This window comes from Amblyomma mixtum, chromosome 2 (genome assembly GCF_055824585.1).
Source record: "Amblyomma mixtum isolate Tamu chromosome 2, ASM5582458v1, whole genome shotgun sequence".
Taxonomy (NCBI): Eukaryota; Metazoa; Arthropoda; class Arachnida; order Ixodida; family Ixodidae; genus Amblyomma; species Amblyomma mixtum.
This window is the reverse complement of record NC_143013.1, coordinates 130,206,565-130,230,102: the sequence shown is the minus strand read 5'-3', so window position 1 is coordinate 130,230,102 and position 23,538 is coordinate 130,206,565. Positions and strand designations below refer to the sequence as shown.

Here is a 23,538-nt window from a genome sequence, read left to right as displayed (position 1 = left end):
GTCTGCGGATGGTACGCAGTCGTCTTTCGGTGGCTGGTTTGGCTGTAACGCAAGATGGCTTTCGTGAGTTCCTTCGTGAACGTTGGAAGCCAATGAAGCCTTGCCTTCCAAGTACTCGATGAGGCGTTTTAGATTGGGGTCTGAGCGTTGCTGCTGTCCAAAAGAGCTGCAGCTGATGAGTCCCAGGAAGGCGTCCTCATCGTCGTCCGGAGACTGTGCATCTACAGGGGCACGTGACAGGAAGTCGGCGTCAGAGTGCCTGCGTCCGGACTTGTAAACGACGGTGACGCGAAACTCCTGGAGGCGCGGGATCCATCGAGAAGCGGCCGGAGGGGTCCTTCAAACTGGCAAGACAACACAGTGCGTGGTGGTCGCTCACCACCTTGAACGGCCGTCCGCACTGGTAGGGGCGGAATGGTGGGTGGTAAAAAAATTTATTTGGAAGGAACAGGAGGTATGTTTGGATGAGCCCGTAAGGGACCGAACCTTACAAGAACTAGGTGGAGGTCCCTAGTTTGGAAACCCTGTGGCGGTGGCCGCCGCCCGAGCGCACCCCCCAAGGCTTGTTGGGCCTGTAAGTCGTGGCAGCCGAGCAGGGTCGCCTACCAATCCTCCCGGGTTGGGTTGGGGATGGGGGGAAGGGCAAGGATGAGAAGGAAGCCCACAGGATGTGATAGGTGTCCGAAGACACCGCACTACAGTGCGGGCAGCTGCCGCTAAGGGAGGAGTCAAAACGTTTCAGTGCTGCCGGGCACGCAATGTATTGGTGAAAAGGCAGAGAAGGAGCCGCTCATCCGCCTTCTCGAGGCATTTTCGTGGACGAGGGTAAAGGCGATGACTACCTTGATAGTAAGTTGTAATATTTTTGAAGGTGTAGAGCGGATTAAAATCGGGCTCCTTATCGGGTGGGGACGAGAAAACAACCCGGAGAGAAAGCGCGCGGGCGGCTGCGTCTGTTGCCCCGTTTCCTGCCAACCCTTGATGATCAGGGGCCCATATAAGGTAACGGTGTGCGGTGGCCGTATCACGTATGCAATTTTGGTAGATTCGATAGGCTAGGAAGGAAGTGCAGCCTTGTTGGATGTTCCGACAGGCCCACGCGAGTCCGTGGTTATGTATTTTGTATCAGAATGTAAGGCCGCGATAGCAATGGCTACCTCTTCTGTTTGTGTTGCACTGCGGGCTCTGAAGGTGACGGCGTTAACTCTGTTGCTGTTGTGAACTACCGCGACCGTGTACCATCACCCGCGGTGAGGGCCGACGGCGTCCAGGCGGAAGTTCGACGTAACCCAGATGATGGCAAGGCGCTCCTTCTCAGTTGTCTAATAGTTAGCCTTGGCCTTGGACAGGAAACGGCTAGCGTGTGCGATTACCTTTTCCAGTCCGTCAGTTTTCTGAACGAGGACAGCGCATAGGCCCACGCTACTTGCATCGGTATGAAATTCATTCTCCGCGTTTTCGTCAAATATGTGCGAGGATCGATGGGGACTGTAAATGACGATGAGGTTCTTAAAGGGTTCCACTTGGGGCGCTTGCCATTTAAATGGCACGTCTGCCTTTGTCATCTGAGATTTCTTTTATGCGCACAGATAGACGACACAATAAGGCAAGGTAGACAGGACGGAGCGCAAACTTCAACTATTGTCTGGTTCCTATTCCTTTCTTGTTTGATCTTCTTGTGAAGAGTTTCATCAACTGAACTCACTACTATCTGGGGAAAGCCTGCCTGTTTTAGCTTCGCGACCTGATCGTGAAAGCTTTCCTGCGCCATGTGACAACAGGACTTTCTTAGAGATGACTCAAGGCACAACAAAGCGATAGCACGTTTAACAGTTCTCGATTGCTTGGAATCAAAAGGCAACAATTTCTTCTGTGCACGCCATTAGTACTTCCAGCAAAAGCCTTCGTCTTTAAGGGTTATTTAAAAGTCTAAAAATTGCAAACAGCTGTCATTGGCGAGTTTAAAAGTAAAATCCAATCCTTTGGAGAGTCGTCTAAAATTACTAAGAATGTCCTCCACGACTTGTGGATAGGTCAAAGGTGATTGTTTCTTCGAAACAATGAAAAAGTTGTCTACATATCTAAAAATCTTTAACGTGCTACCGTTTTCAAACGCCTAGGCCAATGATCTGTCCACACCTGCGAGAAAAATGTTGCAAAGCACCGGAGCTACGCACGATCCGATACAGTTCCCATTTCTTTGTACATAATTATCCCCTTTAAAAGAAACAGTGGTGGAACTGAGGTAAAACTCCAGGAGTACAAGGAAGTTGTCAACCGACATACCAGCGCTGTTTTGAAAAGACACCGCTCCGTTCATTTCTATGCACAACATGACAGCAGCCAACAACTCGCTCTGTGGAAGAGAATAAAACAGGTCAACAACATCTACAGAAAACATGTGTCCTGCAGAGTTTGTTTCATGCAAAAATTCAACAACCTGAAGACTATTATTAATGGCAAACGGGTCGTCTACTACAAGTCTGTTAAGTTCCTTTAGCAGGAACCGGCTTAGTAGGTTCTGCCAGGCACCCCTTTCGCTAACTATGCACCTAGACGGAGCACTTTCTTTGTGGTTTTTGCAGTGAAAGAAACTTGCAAGCTATTACATTTGGTATTCTGAATACTACTGGCTAACTTCTGTAGACCAAGGTTTTCGCATAACGCAATAGCTCGGCTTTTTACCTTTGCTGGTTTTTGTTCTGTCTTCTCAAAATTCTTGCGGATAGCCTCCGAGCCTTTCTTGTCGTACGTTCCCGACGCCATAGCGACATTTTTCTCGCAGGTGTGGACAGATCATTGGCCGAGGCGCTTGAAAACGGTAGCACGTTAAAGATTTTAGATATGTAGACGACTTTTTCATTGTTTCGAAGAAACAATCACCTTTGATCTATCCACAAGTCGTGGAGGACATTCTTAGTAATTTTAGACGACTCTCCAAAGAATTGGATTTTACTTTTGAACTCGCCAATGACAGCTGTTTGCAATTTTTAGACTTGTAAATAACCTTTGAGGGCGAAGGCTTTTGCTGGAAGTACCAACCGCGTGCACAGAAGAAATTGTTGCCTTTTGATTCCAAGCAATCCAAAACTGTTAAACGTGCTATCGCTTTGATGTGCCTTTAGTCATCTCTAAGAAAGTCCTGTTGTCACATGGCGCAGGAAAGCTTTCACGATCAGGTCGCGAAGCTAAAACAGGCAGGCTTTCCCCAGATAGTAGTGAGTTCAGTTGCTGAAGCTCTTCTCAAGAAGATCAAACAAGAAAGGAATAGGAACCAGACAATAGTTGAAGTTTGATCTCCGTCCTTTCTACCTTGTCTTATTTAGTCGTCTATCTGTGCGCATAAAAGAAATCTGAGTATGAACCAACTAGCCCCACAACGCATATTGTCACGTAGCAGTTGGTACAGGCGTCCAGACGGGAGAGCAACGCCAACACCGAGATGATGCCAGCGCACACCGAGACGGCCAGGATGGAACGTCCAGTTTCGTCTTCTTCAGCAGCGAACAGCGTGGCGCACGAGCTGCGTGCCGAACAGCCGCCGAGCGGCTATTGTTGTAGACGCGGCATTACCCTCCCTCTCGTAAAGAGCATCGGCCCGATGCTTTAACAAGAAAATAGGGACAAAGGAACAAAAAAAAAACAGAGTAACGCACAGCATTTAGTCACTGAATGTCTCCCGAAAAATAGGGCTTCAACCGCACTACATGAACAATCTCTGGTCTCTGCTGACGGCGAGTTGTCCGGGAAGCCCCATCCGGGAGAACTTCATAGGTTACGTCGCTTAGCTGACGAAGAACTCGGTAGGGGCCGAAATACTGCTTGAGCAGTTTTTCGGAAACACCACGGCGTCGAATGGGGGTCCATACGCACACTTTGTCGTCCGGGGCGAACGTCATCAGTCTGTGGCGGCGGTTGTAACGTCGGGCGTCACGGTCTTGTTGGTTCAGGATGCGCACTCTTGCAAGCTGTCGAGCTTCTTCTGCGCGAAGCGTGTACTCTTCGGCGCCAACGTCGGGGTCGCGGCCATCATGGGGCAGCATTGCTTCCAACATTGTCGACACTTCGCGGCCGTACAACAGACAGAAGGGCGTCCTCCGCGTGGTTTCCTGTTGAGCCGTGTTATACGCGAAAGTAATATATGGCAGGATATCGTCCCAAGATCGATGCTCGACGTCAACATACATGGACAGCATGTGAGACGAGAGTTTTGTTGAGGCGCTCGGTCAGGCCATTCGTCTGGGGATGGTAGGCGGTTGTTTTCTTGTGAGTAGTGCCACTCAGCCGCATGAGGGATTCCAAGAGTTTGGCAGTGAAAGCGGTGCCTCTATCCGTGATAATCAGTGCTGGAGCGCCATGCCGGAGGACGATGCGTTCCACGAAAAATTTCGCACCCTCGGCTGCTGTACTGCGCTGGAGGGCCTTGGTTTCAGCGTAGCGCGTAAGGTAATCAGTGGCGACGATAATCCACCGGTTTCCCGAAGATGAAGTTGGAAAAGGGCCGAGAAGGTCCATGTCATGGGCACTTGAACGGGATGTAAAAGTCCAGCTGGCTTGACAGGGGGTGTTCTTCGTCGTTGAGAATTACGGCACGTGCGCACATAGTGTCGTACAGTCGCCGCAAGCTTAGGCCAGTAATAGCTCTTTTTGATCTGAGCCAGAGTGCGGGCGTAGCCGAGGTGACCTGCGGTGGGCTCGTCGTGACACGCCTGCAAGATTTCTTCACGGAGATTCGCTGGAACGACGAGGGGGTAGTCGCTTCCGGTTGGAGAAAAGTTGGCTTTGTACAGCACGCTGTTGCGCAGACAAAAGGAGGACTGGGTTCTTGCGAAGGGCTGGGGAACCTCCTCAGTACATGATTCCAGGAAGTCGATGAGAGGTTTCAGCGCAGGGTCCTCACGTTGCTGACTGGAAATAGTCGCTGCGTCTACGGCTGCGATGAGAGGAAAGTCCGGTTCGTCGTCGTCGCGCGCAGCCTCGACTGGATATCTGGACAAGCAGTCGGCATCGTTGTGCTGGCGCCCTGATTTATACACGATGGACATGTCAAACTCCTGAAGGCGTAAGCTCCAACGCGCAAGGCGGCCAGAGGGATCCCGTAAGTTCGTCAACCAGCAGAGAGAGTGGTGGTCGGTTACAACTGGAAAATGCCGGCCGTACAGGTAAGGTCGAAATTTTGACACAGCCCATAACACGGCAAGGCATTCTTTTTCGGTCGTAGAATAATTAGATTCAGCACGAGACAGATTGCGGCTGGCGTATGCTATTACGCGCTCAGTGCCGTCCTGCCACTGGACGGGTACAGCACCAAGACCCACGTTGCTGGCATCTGTGTGGACGAGAGTCTCCGCACGAGAATCGAAATGACCAAGGACAGGCGTGGTTTGCAAGCGTCGCCGTAATTCATCAAATGCCTGCTGCTGCTGTTCTGTCCAAGCGAATGGGACGTCCTCTCTTGCAAGATGCGTCAACGGTGCAGCAAGTCGGGAAAAGTTGGCAATGAACCGCCGGTAATACGCGCAAAGGCCCAAAAAACGCCGGACCGTTTTCTTGTCCGAAGGAGTGGGAAAGTTGGCGACGGCAGCTGTTTTAGCAGGATCCGGCCGGACTCCACGATGGCTGACGACATGGCCCAGGAAAAGGAGCTCCTCATAACCAAAGTGGCATTTCTCGGGCTTCAACGTCAGACCGGCAGATCTTATAGTCTTTAGCACGGTCAAGAGGCGCTGGAGGTGTTCTTCGAACGTAGGCGAAAATACAACAACGTCGTCCAGGTATACCAAGCACGTCTGCCATTTCAAGCCCGACAAAACAGCGTCCATCATTCTCTGAAATGTTGCCGGAGCAGAACAAAAACCGAAAGGAAGGACCTTGAACTCATAAAGGCCATCCGGCGTCACGAACGCTGTCTTCTCGCGATCCCGCTCGTCAACTTCGATCTGCCAGTAACCACTTTTTAACTCCAGCAAAGAAAAGTAGCGCGCGTGCCGCAGCCGGTCAAGAGAGTCGTCAATGCATGGTAACGGGTAGACGTCTTTCTTGGTAACCTGGTTAAAGGGGCCCAGAAACACAATCTTAGTTAACTGTTTTGCCTGTTGATTGCATACAGTGAGTTATAATAGTGCTATTAGCGTCGGTAATACCGCGTACATTCCGTTTTTTAATATTTTAATGTCCTCCCAAAAACAACTTCATGGCTCTGATGGTGCCGCCACACAGTGGCGGGTTTTTAGCAGCGGATATGACATCGCCTGGCGCGAGCTTGATGACCGGACAAACAGTAAATATACTGCAAATTTTGTGAATAAATAGAGACACATTTTGTCACCTGTCTGCGTTTTATATTAGATAAACAAAAACAACTTGCTTGTCTTAGATAAAAGCCGTGCAAAGCAAGTAAAATAAAAATACACCACCAGGGGCGCTCTGGCATGGAAACAACGCTGCCAGTCTCAGCAAGAACGAGTTACAGAGAGCAGGCAACCATGGAGTACAAACTTCCGCGACGTGCTCTGGCGGGCTGTTTTCATTGGTTGCGCCAGGTGCCGTCATTGGGAGAGCGAAATAGGAGTGGGAAGCCCCGCCAAAATCGAGTTGAGGGCAGCGTTTTGTTTGCTTGTATTTTGAAATTTCTTCACTGAATAACTCCCGTTCCTGTGCATCGATTTCTGTAATTCTTTTTAAGTCAGCGTCTGTGTGACGTAAAGAACCCACCTGAAGTATAGCCGGTATTCCCCCAGGCAGTGTTTCGCAGCCCCTTTAAGCTTCCGGTAGTCAACGCAAAATCGCAGACTACCATCCTTCTTCTTGAACAAAACCACAGGCGAAGCCCACGGGCTCCTCGACGGCTGAATAACACCATCCTGCAGCATCTCTTTGACTTGTTCAGCTATGGCTTCACGCTCCCGCAGTGAGACACGGTATGGGTTTTGTCGAATTGGTCAGGTACTGTAGTCCGTAATGATGCGGTGCTTAGCGAGAGGCGTCTGTTTGACTGCCGACGTAGACGAGAAACAGTCTTGGAAATGATGCAGTAGGCCGACTAGGCTCTCCCTATCGGCTGGGGGTAAGCCTGGGTTCACGTCGAGGATCAGCTGAGGTGTGCAAGAATTGGACGTTTCGCTCTGGAGGGCAAGGCAGTCGTTAATTTCGGCCATGCCCTCGAAGTATGCGACCGCAGTGCCCTTGGCGATGTGTTGCCGTTCGGTCCCGAAATTCGTTAGAAGGACCTCTGCCAGGCCGTTCCGTAGCGTGACGATACCTCTCGCGATGCAGACCCCATGAGAGAGCACAAGCGCAGTGTTCTGTTCTGCTACGCCGTCAGCACTGCACCGGTCGTCACAAATGACGGTAACGAGGGCACAGGATCGCGGAGGCACAGTCACATCGGCGTCGATTATGCGCAGGGCCACTCTGCGTGGTTCGGTGTCGGCTGAAATCGTTCCAGGGGTCGAAAATGTTACCAGACGATCGGGAAGGTTTATGATGGCACCATGCTCACGCAAGAAGTCCATTCCGAGGATCAGGTCTTTGCAGCAGTACGGCAGAACAACAAAAGTGCCAACAAAAGCAGAATTGGCAATGGTGATTCGAGCAGTGCATCTTCCGACAGGCGTCATGAGGTGACCGCCAGCAGTACGAATTTGAGGTACATCCCATGCTGTCTTTACCTTGCTGAGGCGATCCGCGAGGTGCTTGCTTGTTATCGAAAAGTCCGCGCCTGTATCGACTAAAGCAGTCACTGGGTGCCTGTCAGCGTGAATGCGGAGGTCGGCGCTAACTGCATCGGTGTCAGGGAAACTCGGGTTCACAGAATCTGGCTGCGGCGGCATCGGGGTCTCGGCATCGCGTTCCGGGGGCGTTTGGGGGTCTTCTACATATCCGCTGTCAGCAACCTTCCCCCCTGAGGTCGCCGCTTTCAGTTTCCCCGGCGCGGGCTTGGAGCCCGGCCCCGCAGTCCATCTGAAAAAGCCTGGCGGCTGGGCGACGTGATGCGTGCGGGAGACGGAGATCGAGGTCGGCGGGTAGAGGTGGTGTCATGGGCAGCAAGGTACTCCTCTATTTCGTGGGGTCGCTCACCGAAACGGGGACAGGGAGCGTCACGTGGGAAACCCCGGAGGCCGATTTCACGGTAGGGGCAACGGCGATACAGGTGGCCGGCTTCCCCGCAATGATAACAGAGCGGCTGCTGATCAGAAGTACGCCAAACAGCCGCCTTCCGGGCCGGTGGACGCATGGCAGGGCCTCGCTGAGGCCGCTGGTAGAATGACGGTGGCGGAGCGGTTGGCGGCGGCGGGTGGTACGGCAAGCGTTGCACAGGTGGAAACTCGGAACGGAGAGCCGCGGCGTAGCTCATGGGGCGTGGCTCTGGCATGACTGGAGGAGGCGGTGAAAATGCTTGGCGAATGTCGCCGCGCACAACCTCGGTAAGAGCCGCAGCCGTCGGATCAGACGAGGCAAGGGTCAGTTTCTGCAGCTCTTCTCGGACCACCGCGCGTATGAGCTCACGCAGCGACGCATTGTCGCTGGACACGCTCAAAGCCGCACTGGCGCTTGGCTCACCGCACAAGGAGTCATTTCGGCGGCAGCGCTGATGCAAGGCCCGCTAAATGGCGGTCGCCTCTTTGATGAAGTCGGCTACCGTCTGCGGGGGATTCCGGACCAAACCAGCGAAGAGTTGGTCCTTCACACCTTGCATCAGGTGGCGGAGCTTCGCGGATTCCGCCATATCTGGGTCAGCGCGCCGACAAAGACGGGTCACGTCATCGGCGAACATGGCAACGCTCTCATTAGGCTTTTGGACGCGAGCGTACAGGAGGCGCCGCGCACGATCCCGGCGGTCCGTGCTAGCAAAGGTGTCCCGGACCTGCTGGCGGAAGGTATCCCAGCTTTGGAGATCGGCCTCCCTGTTCTCGAACCAAATCTTGGCTCCGTCTTCGAGGGCGAAATACACGTTCCGCAGCTTCTGCGCAGGGCTCCATTGGTTGAAATCGGCAACCCGCTCAAACTGGTCAAGCCAGTCTTCAACGTCTTCGAAAGTGACGCCATGGAAGCTGGCTGGCACGCGGGGTTGCTGGAGCGTCAAGTGTGAAGCGCTAGCCTGCGCCATGGTGGTATGCTCACCAGGTCGATGAGCGCGTGCCTCTTTTGGGAGAAGACCAAACTCTGGGACCAGTCCCAGGAGGCGGCGGCTGCTGCGGTGAACGGGCGTGCAGACAAGGGGTAGCTTGTCGGGACTCGATGAGCGGCTGTCTGAAGAGGTGTTGGACATGGGACGTCGAGCCCGCAACCTCCACCAGTGTCACGTAGCAGTTGGTACAGGCGTCCAGACGGCAGAGGAACGCCAACACCGAGATGATGCCAGCAACGTGGGTCTTGGTGCTGTACTCGTCCAGTGGCAGGACGGCGCTGAGCGCGTAATAGCATACGCCAGCCGCACTCTGTCTCGTGCAATAATACTTTGTCATCTGGTTCAGTGGCTCGGCGATGGGTCAAAAGTTCTTGACAAATCGTCGGTAATACGAGCGGTGTCCGAGGAATCTACACACAGCTTTCTTATAAGCTGGCCGCGGAAACATTGCCATAGGAGCTGATTTCTGCGGCTCTGGGCGCACACGTCATCGAAATATACCAGAAAAACCTGCCACCTTAGGCCTGCGAGCACTGTATCCATTACTCGCTGAAACATCGCTGCTGCGGAAGACACCAAACAGCATCACCCTGAACTCGAAGAGGGCATCTGGAGTGATGAATGCGGTCATCTCGCGATCTCTTTCATCTACCTCCTCGCTAACGACGTGGCTTAGAAAAAACAGCTCTTCATAGGCAAAGTGGCACTTCTCTGCTTTAAAGTTTATGCCCGACGATTTTTTTATTACATTTATTTATTACAGATACCTGCAGCGCCCGAGGGCATTATTGCAGGGGGGGGGGACACAATAACTTCTGCTCATTTGGCCGCTAGTACACATGATAACAGAAATACAATCACATAACTAATAGATGAGGAAAAGCATGCACTGAAGGAAGACAACCACGCTCCACAAATAAAATGACATTAATGAAATGAAAAAGACACGCGCAAGACAACTGCGTCCAGAACTGTTCGAAGCCTTTTTAGGTACTCCTCAAAGTCCAAGACGCAGAAAAGGACGTCATCGAAATATGCCAGAAAAATCTGCCTCTGTAGGCCTGCCAGCACTGTATCTATTACTTGCTGAAACGCCGCTGGTGCGGAACAGAGACCAAACGGCATCACCTTGAACTCGAAAACGCCAACTGGAGTGATGAATGCGGTTTTTTCGCGATCTCTTTCATCGACCTCAGTTTGCCCGTAACCGCTCGCGAGGTCCATCGGTGAGAAATACTTAGCGTCGCAGAGCCGGTCTAGTGTTTCGTCCATGTGGGGAAGGGGGTAGACGTCCTTCTTTGTGATTTTGTTCAAGCGCCGGTAATCAACGCAGAATCTATGTGCGCCGGCTTTCTTTCTCAGTAGAACAACCGGTGCCACCCAGTGGCTCTCTGAAACTTGGTCGACGCCGTCGCGCAGCATTTCTTCCACTTGGTCCCGGATGACTTGCCGTTCTCGCGGCGACACTAGGTATGGGCTTTAGCGGAGAGGTCGGGTGTGCTGCTCGGCTATAATTCGATGCTTGGCAGTTGGCGTTTGTCGCACCTGCAGCGACGACGAGAAGCACTCGCTGTAGCATCGAAGCAGTTTGCGGGTCTGGTTTGCCTCTTTCTGGGGCAGTGCTGGGTTGATGTCGAAAGTGGGCGAGTTCTCTTGGTCAGGCGAATCTTCTGCGGATGGCTCGGAAAGGGCGAGGAAGTCTCGTACATCAGATATTTCTTCGAAGCAAGCAATCTTAGTTCCCCTGTTAGCGTGCCGGTAATCTTCGCTGATGTTAATCAGCAGTATTTAAGCTTCGCCATTGCGGAAATGTGCAATACCTCTTGCGATGCCGATTCCTCGATCTAGAAGCAACTGCATGTTCCCCTCGATGATGGCTTCAGTATTATTGACTGCCGTGGCGCCTATGGTGATGACGCTTGAGCGGGGTGGGACGCTCACTTGTTCCTCCAGGATACTCAGGGAAACGTGATGTTCATGAGTTCCCACGGAAGGGATGGCCTCGCCCGCGGAAAGCATGGTGAGCCTGGATCGCAGGCAGATAGATGATCACCTAGTGCTCATTAAGGAAATCCATGCCCAAGATCAATTCGCGGGAACATGACGTAGAACTACGAAGATCGCATGATAAGTATATCCCTTCAGAGCCAATTGCGATATGCATCGTCCTTATTGGGTAATGAGGTTGCGCCCTGCGGTGCGAATTTGTGGGCCGTCCCAAGCGGTCGTTACTTTCCTCTGCTGCGCAGCGAATTTGCCATTCATCACCGAATAATCGGCTCTTGTGTCGACTAGAGCGATAACTTTCCGGCGGTCGTCGATAACCACTTCTAAGTCGAATGTCCTGGCTTTGGCGTTGCATGTCGACCTCGGTGTCGGGTCACGGTTTCGCCGTGTATGTGCATCGTGGCTGGGGCGTGTGGTCGAAGCTTTTCTTGATGGCGGAGTCGTTTTGAAGGTGGTTCGCGTCGTGGTCGAGGTTGTCGTATGCGGCGTCGACGTGGTGGGTGCGGCGTCTTCATACGGCGTGGTCGCTGGAGGATCTTCGTCGTTTCGTCGGCAAGCAACCTGACCTCCACAGGTTGCTAGTATTTCCTGTGGGGGCTAGGGGACCTTCCCCAGGCAGCCGCGGCGTAGCTGCGGCCCGGTGATGCAAAACGTGCGGTGCACGGCGACGGGGAGGGGGAGAGACGGCTTGATGACACGTACTCGACTCTGCGCAGACAGTCGTCGATTTTGGGTGGTCGCTGGCCAGGAAGCTATCGTGGAGCGTCGATGGCGAAACCTCGCAGGCCGGTGCGTCTGTAGGGGCAGTGGCGAAGTATGTACCCGGCGTGGCCACAGTGGAAACACAGTGAGCGGTTGTCGGGAGTCCGCCACTGTTCTCATTTCCTAGTTCCTTTGCGTCGCTCGTAACGTGCGCGTTCTGGAGCTAGGAGCTGTCGTTCTTGTAGAGGTGGTACCCGTCGAAGAGGGCTTGGGGGTTATCCCGTCGGAGCGCAGGACTGCGTAGTGTGGCGGCGTAGGTCATGGCTTCAACATCCGTTGGTGTTGTCGGTTACGGGGAGCCAAGTGCATGCTCTACTTCTTCATGGATGATGTCGGTGAGCGACGCCACCTGAGTCTCCTGCGTCTGCTGTGTTGGGGATGGCAGCAGCTGGCGAAGTTCTTCGCGAACAATTTCGCGTATAAGATCTCGAAGGTTATCTCAGCTTGCAGATAAGCTGTACCTAATTCCAGCACTCGAAGCTAAATTGGATAAATTAATGAAATTGCAGGAAACTGTAGCAAGTATCGAGAAATCCGTCCAGCATTTGTCGGATACTTATGATGACTTAAGAACCACAGAAAACAGGCACGACCAGGAAATTAGTGACTTGCGTCGATGGGTAGAGACTATGGAAAGTTCCCCAGAACTGGAAGCTGTGTCCAGACTAAAACAACAAATAAATAATCTAGAGCAATACAGTCGAAGGCAAAACATTGAAATCCACGGTCTTAAGCCACAAGAAGATGAGGACCTCTTGGAAGAAGTAAATAAAATAGCTCAGCACCTCGAGATCGCAGAAGTGTCTAAAGATGACATTGAAGGATTGCACAGACTGCACTCAAAACCCGGCAGGCCAGATGTGGTAATTGTCAGATTTGCGTCGCGAGCTCTAAGATCAAAATGGTTTGAAAGAAGGAAGCAATTGCAGACTCAGAAACCTGGAGTCATATTCCTTGACAACCTGACGGCAACCAACAAGCGTCTGCGATGGCTCGCCAAACGTAAAGCGAAAGCAAATGGGTGTCAGTACGTTTGGGTTTCAGAAGGGCGAGTCTTCGTGCGCAAATGCCCTTGTGCAACTGCTGTGAGGATCTCAAACGAATATGACCTCGAACAAATTGTCTAGCGCTCAGTTCATGCCCAGTGCGGCATCCAAATCAAATCATGGCCACTTACACGACTGAATCCTTTAACAGACTGTATAACAGTGAAAACTGGTTGCGTAGGAAGCACGTTTCTGTCTTTTATATGAACGCGAGAAGCCTCCGGAACAAACATGTGGAAATCGAAACATATCTTTCTCTTATTGCGTGTGCTTTTCCCTTCTTGGTTTTTACAAAAACATGGCATTCTGATAGCTGAGAGGTACTCGGTTTTGTGATTATAGACAGGTTTCTGTTTATCGCTCGGAAAGACGCGGTGGGGGCGTTTCCATTTATGTTCGGGAGCATCATCTGTTTGAATGTTTGCAAGATTTCACATGCGTGAACAATGATTTTGAAACAGTTGCAATTCTGTGTCGTAATGTACTCGCTCTTGCAGTTTACCGCACTCCCCATCGCATCCTTGATAAATTTCTTAGTTTTGTTGAAAGACTGCTTGTTCTTGCAAATGCCTAAAAACGTCATGTAGTTGTCGGCGATTTCAATGCTGACCTGTTTTGAGCTGAACAACCGAAATGCCATCTTGTAGAAGTTATGCTTGCAAATAATTGTGAAAACATAATTACCGAGGCCACTACAGTAACTGCACATTCAAACACGTTGATTGACCTGTGTTTTACAAACATTCCAAAGGATACAGGTTTGTCCAGTGTCCTTTGTTCTGATATTAGCAACCATCTATCTATATTTTCAGCCCTTCCAATAGATGAAAATTTTCAAAGTATAAAATACACTAGAAGACATATTAATCACCAGAGTGTAAGTTTTTTCACGTCTTTAGTTGCTAGCTCACAATGGCTAAATGTGTGCTCTGAAAGTGATCCCTCTCAGTCATACGATGCATTCATTTCCACACTACAACACTGCTATAATGCTGCCTTCCTTTTATCAACTGTGCTTCAGTACAAAAAAGTCCGGAAACGATGGATAACTAAGGATCTTTACAAGCGCATGAAGCGAAAGGAAAAAATGTTTAGTCTGTTTCTAAAAACATGTGACGTTGAAACACTGCATGGATTTAAACGCTTCAGGAACAGGTTGAATTCAGATTTAAAAAAAGCCAAATTCGCGGTTTTTCAACGTAAACTTGAGAACTTAGCGCGAAAGAGCAGCAGAGCGTGGAAAGTTTTTCGTGAGTTGACCAACGCCCCGACAGCAGACTTACCATCTGAATTTCAAATAAATGAAAAAATATATCCTCGCGAATCGTTAGCCAGTCTATTTAATGATTATTTCATAAACGTCGGAGCTCCAATGACCGTACCCGATAACCAACCATAGTGCAGCCCTTTATATTATATTAACGGCGTCAGAAATGACAGTGTACTTCTTTCTCCTAGTTCTGAAGATGAAGTTATTTCTCTGTTAAGTTCCCTTGACAACGAATCCGCAGCTGGCGAAGATGATATTAAAGCCCTACCGATTAAAGCAGTTGCTAGTGTTATCGCAAAGCCCCTAACCCATATGGGGTTTCAAAAAGGAAAATCAACAGAAACGGCACTGCTGCGCATTAAAGACAAAATCATTCGAAATATTGAAGCTATTTACAGTTGGAATTTACCTAGATTTTCGGAAGGCATTCGATTCTATACAGCACCATATTCTGTTCAACAAGCTTGAAGCATATGGCTTTAGAGGCATCACACAAAGTCTTACACGCCGTTATCTTCATGAGAGGTCCCAGTTCACATCTATACGCGGCATTGCATCGGGGAATGGTAACATTAAATACGGCGTTCCTCAGGGCTCTATACTCGGGCCGCTGTTATTTGTCCTGTATATAAATGACATCGTTAAGATTTCGTCAGCGGGAGAAGTGTTGCTGCATGCTAATGACACAAGTGTATTTTTTTCCGGAGAGAGCCTTGAGGAACTTGAGGCCACTTCAAACGCATGGCTGCATGAGCTCAGTTTATGGGTATCAAGAAACAAGCTTCAAATAAATACAAAGAAAACAAAATATATGATATTTTCTTCAAAAAGTAAGCTCAATGTCTTCAATCTAAACCTGAACTTTAATGATGCATTGCTTGAGCGCGTAGATTGTCATTCCTTTCTAGGTGTTACTTTTCAGTCGAACTTAACATGATCCTATCACGTAGAAAATATAAGAATGAAAGTAGCCAGATCTATTGGAATGTTATGCCGCCTTCGAAATCTCGTTCCTGCCAGGCTCAAAAAGCAGCTTTATTTTTCACTTGTACACTCACACTTTAATTTATGTGCTTTAATATGGGTAACGGGAATCAAGACCGATGACGATAGACTATCTGCACTGCAGCGAAGGGCGGTTAGAACATTATATAAAGAAAATGTACACCCTGTAACCTCAATGAGAACACAAAATATCCGACCTTTCCACGAAATATATGCACAGAAATTATCTGCCTACATATTCTCTGATGTATCAAGCAATTACGGTCGATTTGTTAGTCATTAACTAAATAGAGATAGTGGCCGCAATTTGCGCAGGACTTTCATTGTCATAGAAAAACCAAGGACAAATTATGCTAAACAGACAATTGATCATCAAATTATGAAACTATGTAATAATTACACCGAGATTCTCGAGATCGCAAAATCATGTAGAAGTCTGAGAACTTTCAAACGCAGAATACAATTTGTTTTCACTCCAAATAGCTGGCCAAACACGTACGAACAATGATTTCTAATTGCAAACTTATTGTGTTCTGGTTGCTATATTTGTGTAGAAAGTGTGAACGATATGTGTTTTTTTTTTAACTTGCTCCATGTGCACTTTTATACGGTGATGATTGCTATGTCTAATTGTATGTGTGCAGTCTCCATGTATTTTGTAACCGGAAATGTATTTTCTAACCGCTGCTGTTGCGCCCTGTGGGGCCAGGGCCTCGTCAGGAGACTAATTAACTCCTTTTGTCCTGCCCCAAGGGCAGTACCATGTATTGCCCATCCAATGAATGAATGAATAAATAAATAAATAAATAAATAAATAAATAAATAAATAAATAAATAAATAAATAAATAAATAAATAAATAAATAAATAAATAAATAAATAATCTTGGGGGCTTGCCACCAGCACCGTAAGTGGTCGGTTGTACTGACGGGCCCGGGCGTCAAGGGTCTTTTCGATGATAGAAGCTTCGAGTATGAACTCGGCAACGGTTCTTGGAGGATGCCGGATCAGGCCGAGGGGGCGCTACCAGCGCGCGTAGCGAGCGGACGCATGGGACATCGGCTCCGGCGATTTTCGACCGTGGCGGCGGACCAACGCGTTGGATCCCGACAATATTGGATTTGAAAGGACCAGCAAGTCAGCCGGCACGCAGGGAGACCACTCCCAACCCGGTGGGCCGATTTGTTGACTTTTTTTTTTAGCGTTTTTCCTCCCATCCACCATAGCGCCGCGACGCAGCTTCACGGCTGAACGCCGGCGTTCGGCGGCGGGGAGGCCGCTCCAAGCCAACATGGCAAGCGCAAACCAGCAACGCGGCTACGACCCGGAAGGCATGGCATGGTCAACTGTGCCGCAGACCAGTCGGGACCAAGCCTGCAACGCTAATGTGATCCGGGCTTTTGAAAAAAGAGCCCAGAAACTCCAAGCCTGCGCGCAAGGGAAGGCCACGTCAGCCCACGGAGGCCACCATGCGCAACCCGACAAGGCATCCGATGAGCGCGCAGCCGGAGGCCCAATGCAAGTCAAAGCTGCATGGAAACCCAAGTTTCTCTGCAGATTTAGACCAGACGATGTGGTGCTAATCATCAAGCCATTAACAGCGACAAGCTTGAAGAACTTACAACACGGTGAGCTAGGCCTAGCCCTACGACAGCGAGTCGGTGATGCCGAAGCGGACAACTTTTACTTCACAATATCCCCGGACCAAAACCTGATCATCGTGGGCACGTCGAGCATCCACGCGGCAGACAAACTGGTCGGGGACTTTGCGATACAACTCCAAGAAGGAGCAGACCTCCGTTTGCACGGGCACGTAAAACAGAGCGAAGACAACGTGGTTCACAGAGTCATCACAGTGGCCAGTCTGGAAACCACCGAGTCCCTGCGAGGGAAGGTGAAAAGCTTTCACGGAGAGAGCACCATCCTGGAGATCCGAAAGTTCGGAACTTCGAACAAAGCCAGAATAACCTTCGAAGGCAAGTACAAGCCCAGAGCTGTACTGTACAACGCGCAAGTGATACCGGTAGCAACGTACCGCCGCACCATACCAGCGTGTAACCTGTGCGGCACGGTGGGACATAGGCCAGATACCTGCCCGACACCGAGACAAGAAAACTGCGGACTCTGCGGAACGCAAGCCCCGTTTGTGGAGGGGGTGCGGTCCCCTCACGTGTGCAAACCAAAATGGGCGGTGTGTGGCGGCGAACACGCCACGAACTCAAGAGACTGCACGGCGAAATTCCGCACGAACGCGCAGCAACAACCCAGCAATCAGGAGAAAAAGCGGAAAAAGAGGAAAAAAAACAAGAAGAAAAAGGGAGGAAGCGGGAATCTCCCGCCCCCTCCACCTAACAGGGAGTCGACTTCTGATCAACCCAAGCAAAAGAGGACCTGGGCCAGCATAGTCCAGAACGGGAAGCAGCAGGTGAGTGGGACCGCCTCTCCTCCTCCTCCTCCTCCCAAACCTTCCTCTCCACCCACACCCAACCCAGTAGAAACCGAGTTACGAAACCAGATAGCAGCCCTAAAAGCGCAGATCGAGGTGCTAACGAGCAAACTAGAAAGTGTGCTGGCTAAACCCCAGCCACCTCAGCAAGAGGAGGCGATGGAAAGCGACGCGGAACCTAGTCTTGAAAATAAACTAGAAGCTATTATGAGAAGGGTCCAGGAATCCATTCCCACCATAGTCTCACAACAGATAGCGAAAGCGATGACGGTTCGCAAATACGCTAACACGAGGAGACTCCAGAATCCCCGAGCCTACAGGATGCGTAGGGTGCTGAGCGAGGACGAGGAAGACCACCAGGAGCAATTTCCCCTCCAGAATAACAACAATCTCCAGATACAACATGGCGAGACAAACTAAAGAGTGTCCCATAACATTAACCCAGTGGAATAGTCGAGGCTTGAAATCGAGGACTAAGAGAGCGGATCTTAGGATGCACCTGTCTACGTACGAGCATACTCCGGCAGTAGTGGCCGTACAGGAACCTGGCGGGAACGTGAGCCTCACAAACTACAAAACGTTCCAACTCGATCCCCTAACGTGCATCTTTGTGCACAAAAATTTCACTGCAAATTTGGTAGATCTGGAATTACAAACCAGCTTTTCGCACGTGATGGTGACTCTTCTGCCACTGAAGAAGGAGGATTCACCGCTACACATCCTGAACGTGTACTGCCCACCTAAAGCAAAAAACGTAACCTTCTCCACACTCCTGAGCAGAGCTATCAGGGAAGCGGGACGAGACCCGCAACTAGTAATGGGAGATTTCAACGCGCAGAGTCCCTCATGGGGCTATCATCGAGAAGACATACGAGGACGGAAGCTAGCGGAGGCGGCGTCCGCGTTAGGTCTAACCCTACACACTGACCCGGCGTGCCCCACGCGGATAGGGAACTCGGTGCAGAGGGACACGTGTCCCGACTTAACCTTCACGAAAAACGCGAGGCGAGTGGAGTGGACGAATACGAGGAAACTCTCGGTAGTGACCACTGCCTGATCAGCATAACGATCCGTACGAAACCCCTTACCAGGCCTACGGGGCACACTATGCTGCCGGACTGGACGAAATTTCGAAAGGAATACGAGGTAAGCTCCATCCAGGAGCAGGGATATCAAGCCTGGACAAAACAGCTGCTGATCAACCTGCGTTCGACGGAGACGCAGGTAAAGCTCTCAGAGGCGGTGACGGACGTGGACACCCACCTCCTCCACCTCTGGGCAGCCAGACGCAGCATGGTCAAAAGATGGCGTAGACAGAAGCATAACCGAAAGCTAAGAGCTCGGATCGCTGCAATCACTAAAGAAGCGGCGGAGTACGCGGCGCAACTCGCGGACGCGAACTGGGTAGATAGGTGCAACGCGGCCGCTAGGCAGATGTCTAGCAAAAATACGTGGCGCCTCTTCCGGGCGCTCATAGATCCAAACCAGACGCGCACCGAGACGCAGAAGCACCTGCAGAGAGCGGTACATGCATTTCAAGGAAATACGGCCCAGCTCGCACTGAAGCTTCGGGACCAGTACCTGAGCACGACCCAAGATCCAAGGGGAGAAGCTTACATATACAGTGGAGCCCAAAATGCCGAGCTGGACGAACCTTTCAAAATATACGAACTCAAGGCCGCTCTATCGAGGATGAAACGCGGGACCGCGCCAGGAAGGGACGGGATCTCGGTAGTACAAGCAGCGTTATGCAAATATTAGGATTAGAGGCTCACCGTCGGTGGCGACGTCCTCTATGTCCTTCTGAAGCACGTGAGCCATGTACCCGAGCACCGAGAATATGACGAAACCTGCCAGGAAGCTTGTCAAGCAGTTGATTATGCTTGTCACCAGGGCGTCCCTGAAATCGAGAATAAAATATCTTTTATGAGCAGGAGAATCGAACCTAGTAACGAGTGATTACTGTTAAAATAGTTCACAAATGACGCTAAAGATTAAAGTGATGGAAAGCATGTTTTCTTTCGGGAGCTCTTTTAAGGACATCATTGCTAAAGTAAAAAGAAGGCAGGAGCAGCTTAATCACCTTTTATAGATGCAACGCCCCCCCCCCCCCCCCCCCCAAACAACAGTTTTGACTGCGATTGTTTTATGAACGCAGCGTTCACCTCCTCCATCATTCTCGAGCATTTAGGAAAGGTAACGCGACATGTGGTCACAGTGCCCTGAGTGTGCCGGGCTACAATGCCGGCATCACTGCACTCAAGCGCAGCTATAGACCGTTTACATCGGGCAGTCCTTCCATTTGAGACCAGATGGCTCCACAGGTACACTCGAAACTCGGCGCCATCACGGGTCTCTTAAGTTGCCGGCGTGAACGCAGCGACGCAGCAGTAGAAATATCGCGGGTGCATGATGAATATGTGGTTTCCAAGGGCATGTGGAAAAGCGGCGGAAATACGTTCTGTATTGTGGATTGAAAAAATGAGACCGTTTGCGTTCCGTCCTGTTTCTTTCTTTGTCCATTGTCGGTTTGGTTTGGTTTATGGGTCTTAACGTCCCAAAGAGACTCAGGCTATGAGGGACGCCGCAGTGAAGGGCTCCGGAAATTTCGACTACCTGGGGTTCTTTACGGTGCACACACATCGCACACTACACGGGCCTCTAGAATTTCGCCTCCATCGAAATTCGGCAGCCACGGCTGGAATCGAACCCGCGCCTTTCGGGTCAACAGCCGGGCGTCGTAACCACTGAGCCACCGCGGCGTGTCTTTCGTCCATTGTCGTTCGCGCGGTTACAATACGGATACAAGTACTAAGAAGCTCTTCCACCGAAGAAACCGTGACGGCGCTCCTGTAAGTTGCTGGCGTTTGCATCTTCACGTGTAGCGAGACCGCATTGCTCATAAATGAAGGTGTGTGGCGATCAGTAACAGAAGTACCCGAAGCCGAATGAGGCGCACAAAAGAAGGACGACTTGCGCTCTTGCAAACCGTTACATTATGCAGTGCGCAGACGCACGAGCGGAGAATTAACGCTTACCTTCAGTCCGTCTGTTATGCCGTTTTGGTGCTATTGAAGAACTTCGCTCCGGGAAGCGCGGTTTCCGTGGACCATATTCGGAATAAAGCATTTGCGTTACGGCTGCTGTCCTGTCTGGTTGTCCTTTCCTCGCGGTACGAGCAAGACAGTCACTAAAACTGTCCTCGCATGCCAGCGCCCAAAGTGAATCTCATACTTGCCAGAAACCAGACCAAGAATTTTCATGTCAGCATATCGAGCGTGAATCGTACCACAATTTTTGGTGTGAGGCTGACGTAATTGAGAACTTAGTGTAGCATAAACGCGTTGCCATTCGCGCGTTATCACATTTACATCGGGGAATCCTTCGAAACAATTGCACGCCAGCTAGTGAAGGCTGCTTCATCCATGGTGGTGCTGCCATGCTAGTTAACATTTACGTACATATTCATTTTTGTCGCTTTTTGTGTTTAAAAAATCAGTAGGAAATATTTTACGTTGCTGAAACACCGACAGCAGGTTGTAAAGAAATGCGTACGATGTGCATGTGGACGTTTTAGAGCGATGTCTGTATGCATGTACTCAATACGACAACGACCTGCACTGCAGCAGTAGTACTCAACCTTGCTGTTTGAAATAGTAACAATTCAAAACATTCCGCAAAGCCTTCAGTGGAAGAAAGTGCAAGCATTCAGGTGACCCTTTAAATGATTCGGAGAGGCGGAAAGCTCAGCGGTTCCCCGCGACATAAAGCCTGATGACGCTTTCATGCCTTGATCAAATTAGGGTTTTCACATGGTCTTTGAAGCTTTGGCCAAACCCTAGTGTCATCTTCCCGCTCCTTTACAACCGTATCAGCCAAACACTGCAGCGCTCCCGCAACTAAACTACCAAACGCAGCAGCCGTCACGACGAAGCAGGTGCCGAGGAGCCAGCTCGAGCCGTGTAATGGCGGCGTGACCACGTGAGCAAAGATGACAGCCCCTATGATACGGCGCTGTAAATCGTCTATAAACAGGTCCCCTTATTCGGTTCAACAGATGGGTTGTCGGCGTCAGTCATGGTCCCAGTCTTCTTTCACAACTCCTCGGGCGCGGAGGAAAGAGAACACGGACACGTATCAAGACGAGAACCCAAGTGCCGTGCTTTGCCATCACAGCCCGGCTCCGTCGTTATTCTCTTCTACGAGCAGCTACGCTTTGGCCGCACTTTTGGCACAGCCAAAGGAGGGCGCCGCGTTATCAGTACAGAACTCTTCGTGTGGCTACCACTGTGTTCAGTACGCTCGATTCCCGGCGTAAGAAGTGAGAAATAGCGAGTTTGCCGGGCCATAACAGACTTACCAACGCCGGAGCCGTTGCGAATGAGCGACAGTGCGGCGCAGTTGTGGTTAATGGTCCAGCAACGCATCGATCTCTACCTGATTGCAACGAAGACCTCGACACCACGCAGCAAGGGACAGAAATCAGAAATTTTAATGCTTCTCGTCCGCCAGTACCAATTGACATGTTGAACACTTTTGATTTGTCATTGGACAAAGTGGAAGACTACGATGTTTTTGGTCAACGCGCTTGTAATGTCCACTCTTCCTGTGTCCTTCATGCCTGTGGGCTGAATTTTCTTTTCAAGATGAACTACATTCGACTGACCCAATTGACTATTCTTCCGAGAACCACTACCGCCGTTTTTCTTGTTCCTACTTGCGCTCAAACAACAGAAACGACGCCAACCAAAGCGCTTTCAAGGCATTCGCTTTCTAAAATCAGATTTTTAGAAGATAAGATCAGTTGCAAAGATATTCACCTCAACCAGGCCTTGATGGGATGGTTACCGAATAATCCTTCATCAAAGGCCCAACGACTAAAAAAAGATGTCAACGCCTTCCTGGCACCGTGAATTAGCTTCGGGAAGTAGAGAGGACAAAACACATTTGTAGAACGACCGAAGTGAGTGTTCCGCAGTTCCCAAAACCGCTGCGGCCAGGAAGGCAAAAATGACGATGAAATCGCATCTGTTTAGCTGCACATGGTTACATCCAGACCTTTTTAACCAAATTTTAACGCTATATAACGTGCGGTCAGCCTGAAACACGCCAAGAACATGTTCTAGACAAGCGTTTTGCCCTCTGTCCTTGCCACTATTGTTGGCTAACACAGACCTTGCGCAGCCTGGTTAGAAACCACATAGTTTCCGAGCAAGTGGGCGTTTATGAGCGTGTGTGGGAGCTGTTATAGAAAATACTGACAGAGGCACGAGGTTTAGCTGTTTATAACTGGGAATTTTCCCCGAAACTTTCAATTAACGATGTTCCCGCAACCGATACTATTGTAACAACATAGACATGACTAGGGCCCTGAAGGCTTCGCACCACCAGCACTTGCACATACCGAGTAACACCATTCCTATACGGAAAAGGAGGCCTTCACTCTTACAAAAAGGTACTGAAAAGGTAGGAAATGCAATAGCTACTAACTATTGCACTTGCTGTGTACTTGCCCGGCTACAGCTTCCGTGAGACGACGCTTCTTAATAAAGGTAGGCCTACGATGGGACGTTGCAGGCGACTATCGCAAGTGGACTCATGATAATCGCTTTATCGCGAACTTATGCCGCTTTTTGAGCGAGGCTTGCTTACATTCCTTTTTATAACTTTCATTCCCGTTTTCATTATGCCTGATGGCAACAGCTCGAATAAAAAAACAAAACACTATGGCTTCATTTTAGTAGCTTTTGCTATTTAGTACCCTCTTTAAGCTACAGTTAGTAAAAGCAGCCCTTGCTACCTTTGTACTAACTATGGTCGCTCGTTAGTACCTAGTTAGTAACCGTTCTTTAACCCTAAAATAAAGTCAAAGA

The 23,538-nt window shown here is 50.2% G+C and overlaps 1 protein-coding gene across 1 annotated transcript in view; it reads right to left on the bottom strand.

Moving 5' to 3' along the window:
• Positions 1 to 23,538, bottom strand: part of SerT (Serotonin transporter) — a 239,687-nt gene that overhangs the window by 55,331 nt on the left and 160,818 nt on the right. The window contains exon 7 of the mRNA XM_089567951.1: positions 19,441 to 19,565. Coding sequence (XP_089424077.1) covers positions 19,441 to 19,565 — 125 coding nt within the window. The remainder of the gene's footprint in view (positions 1 to 19,440; positions 19,566 to 23,538) is intronic.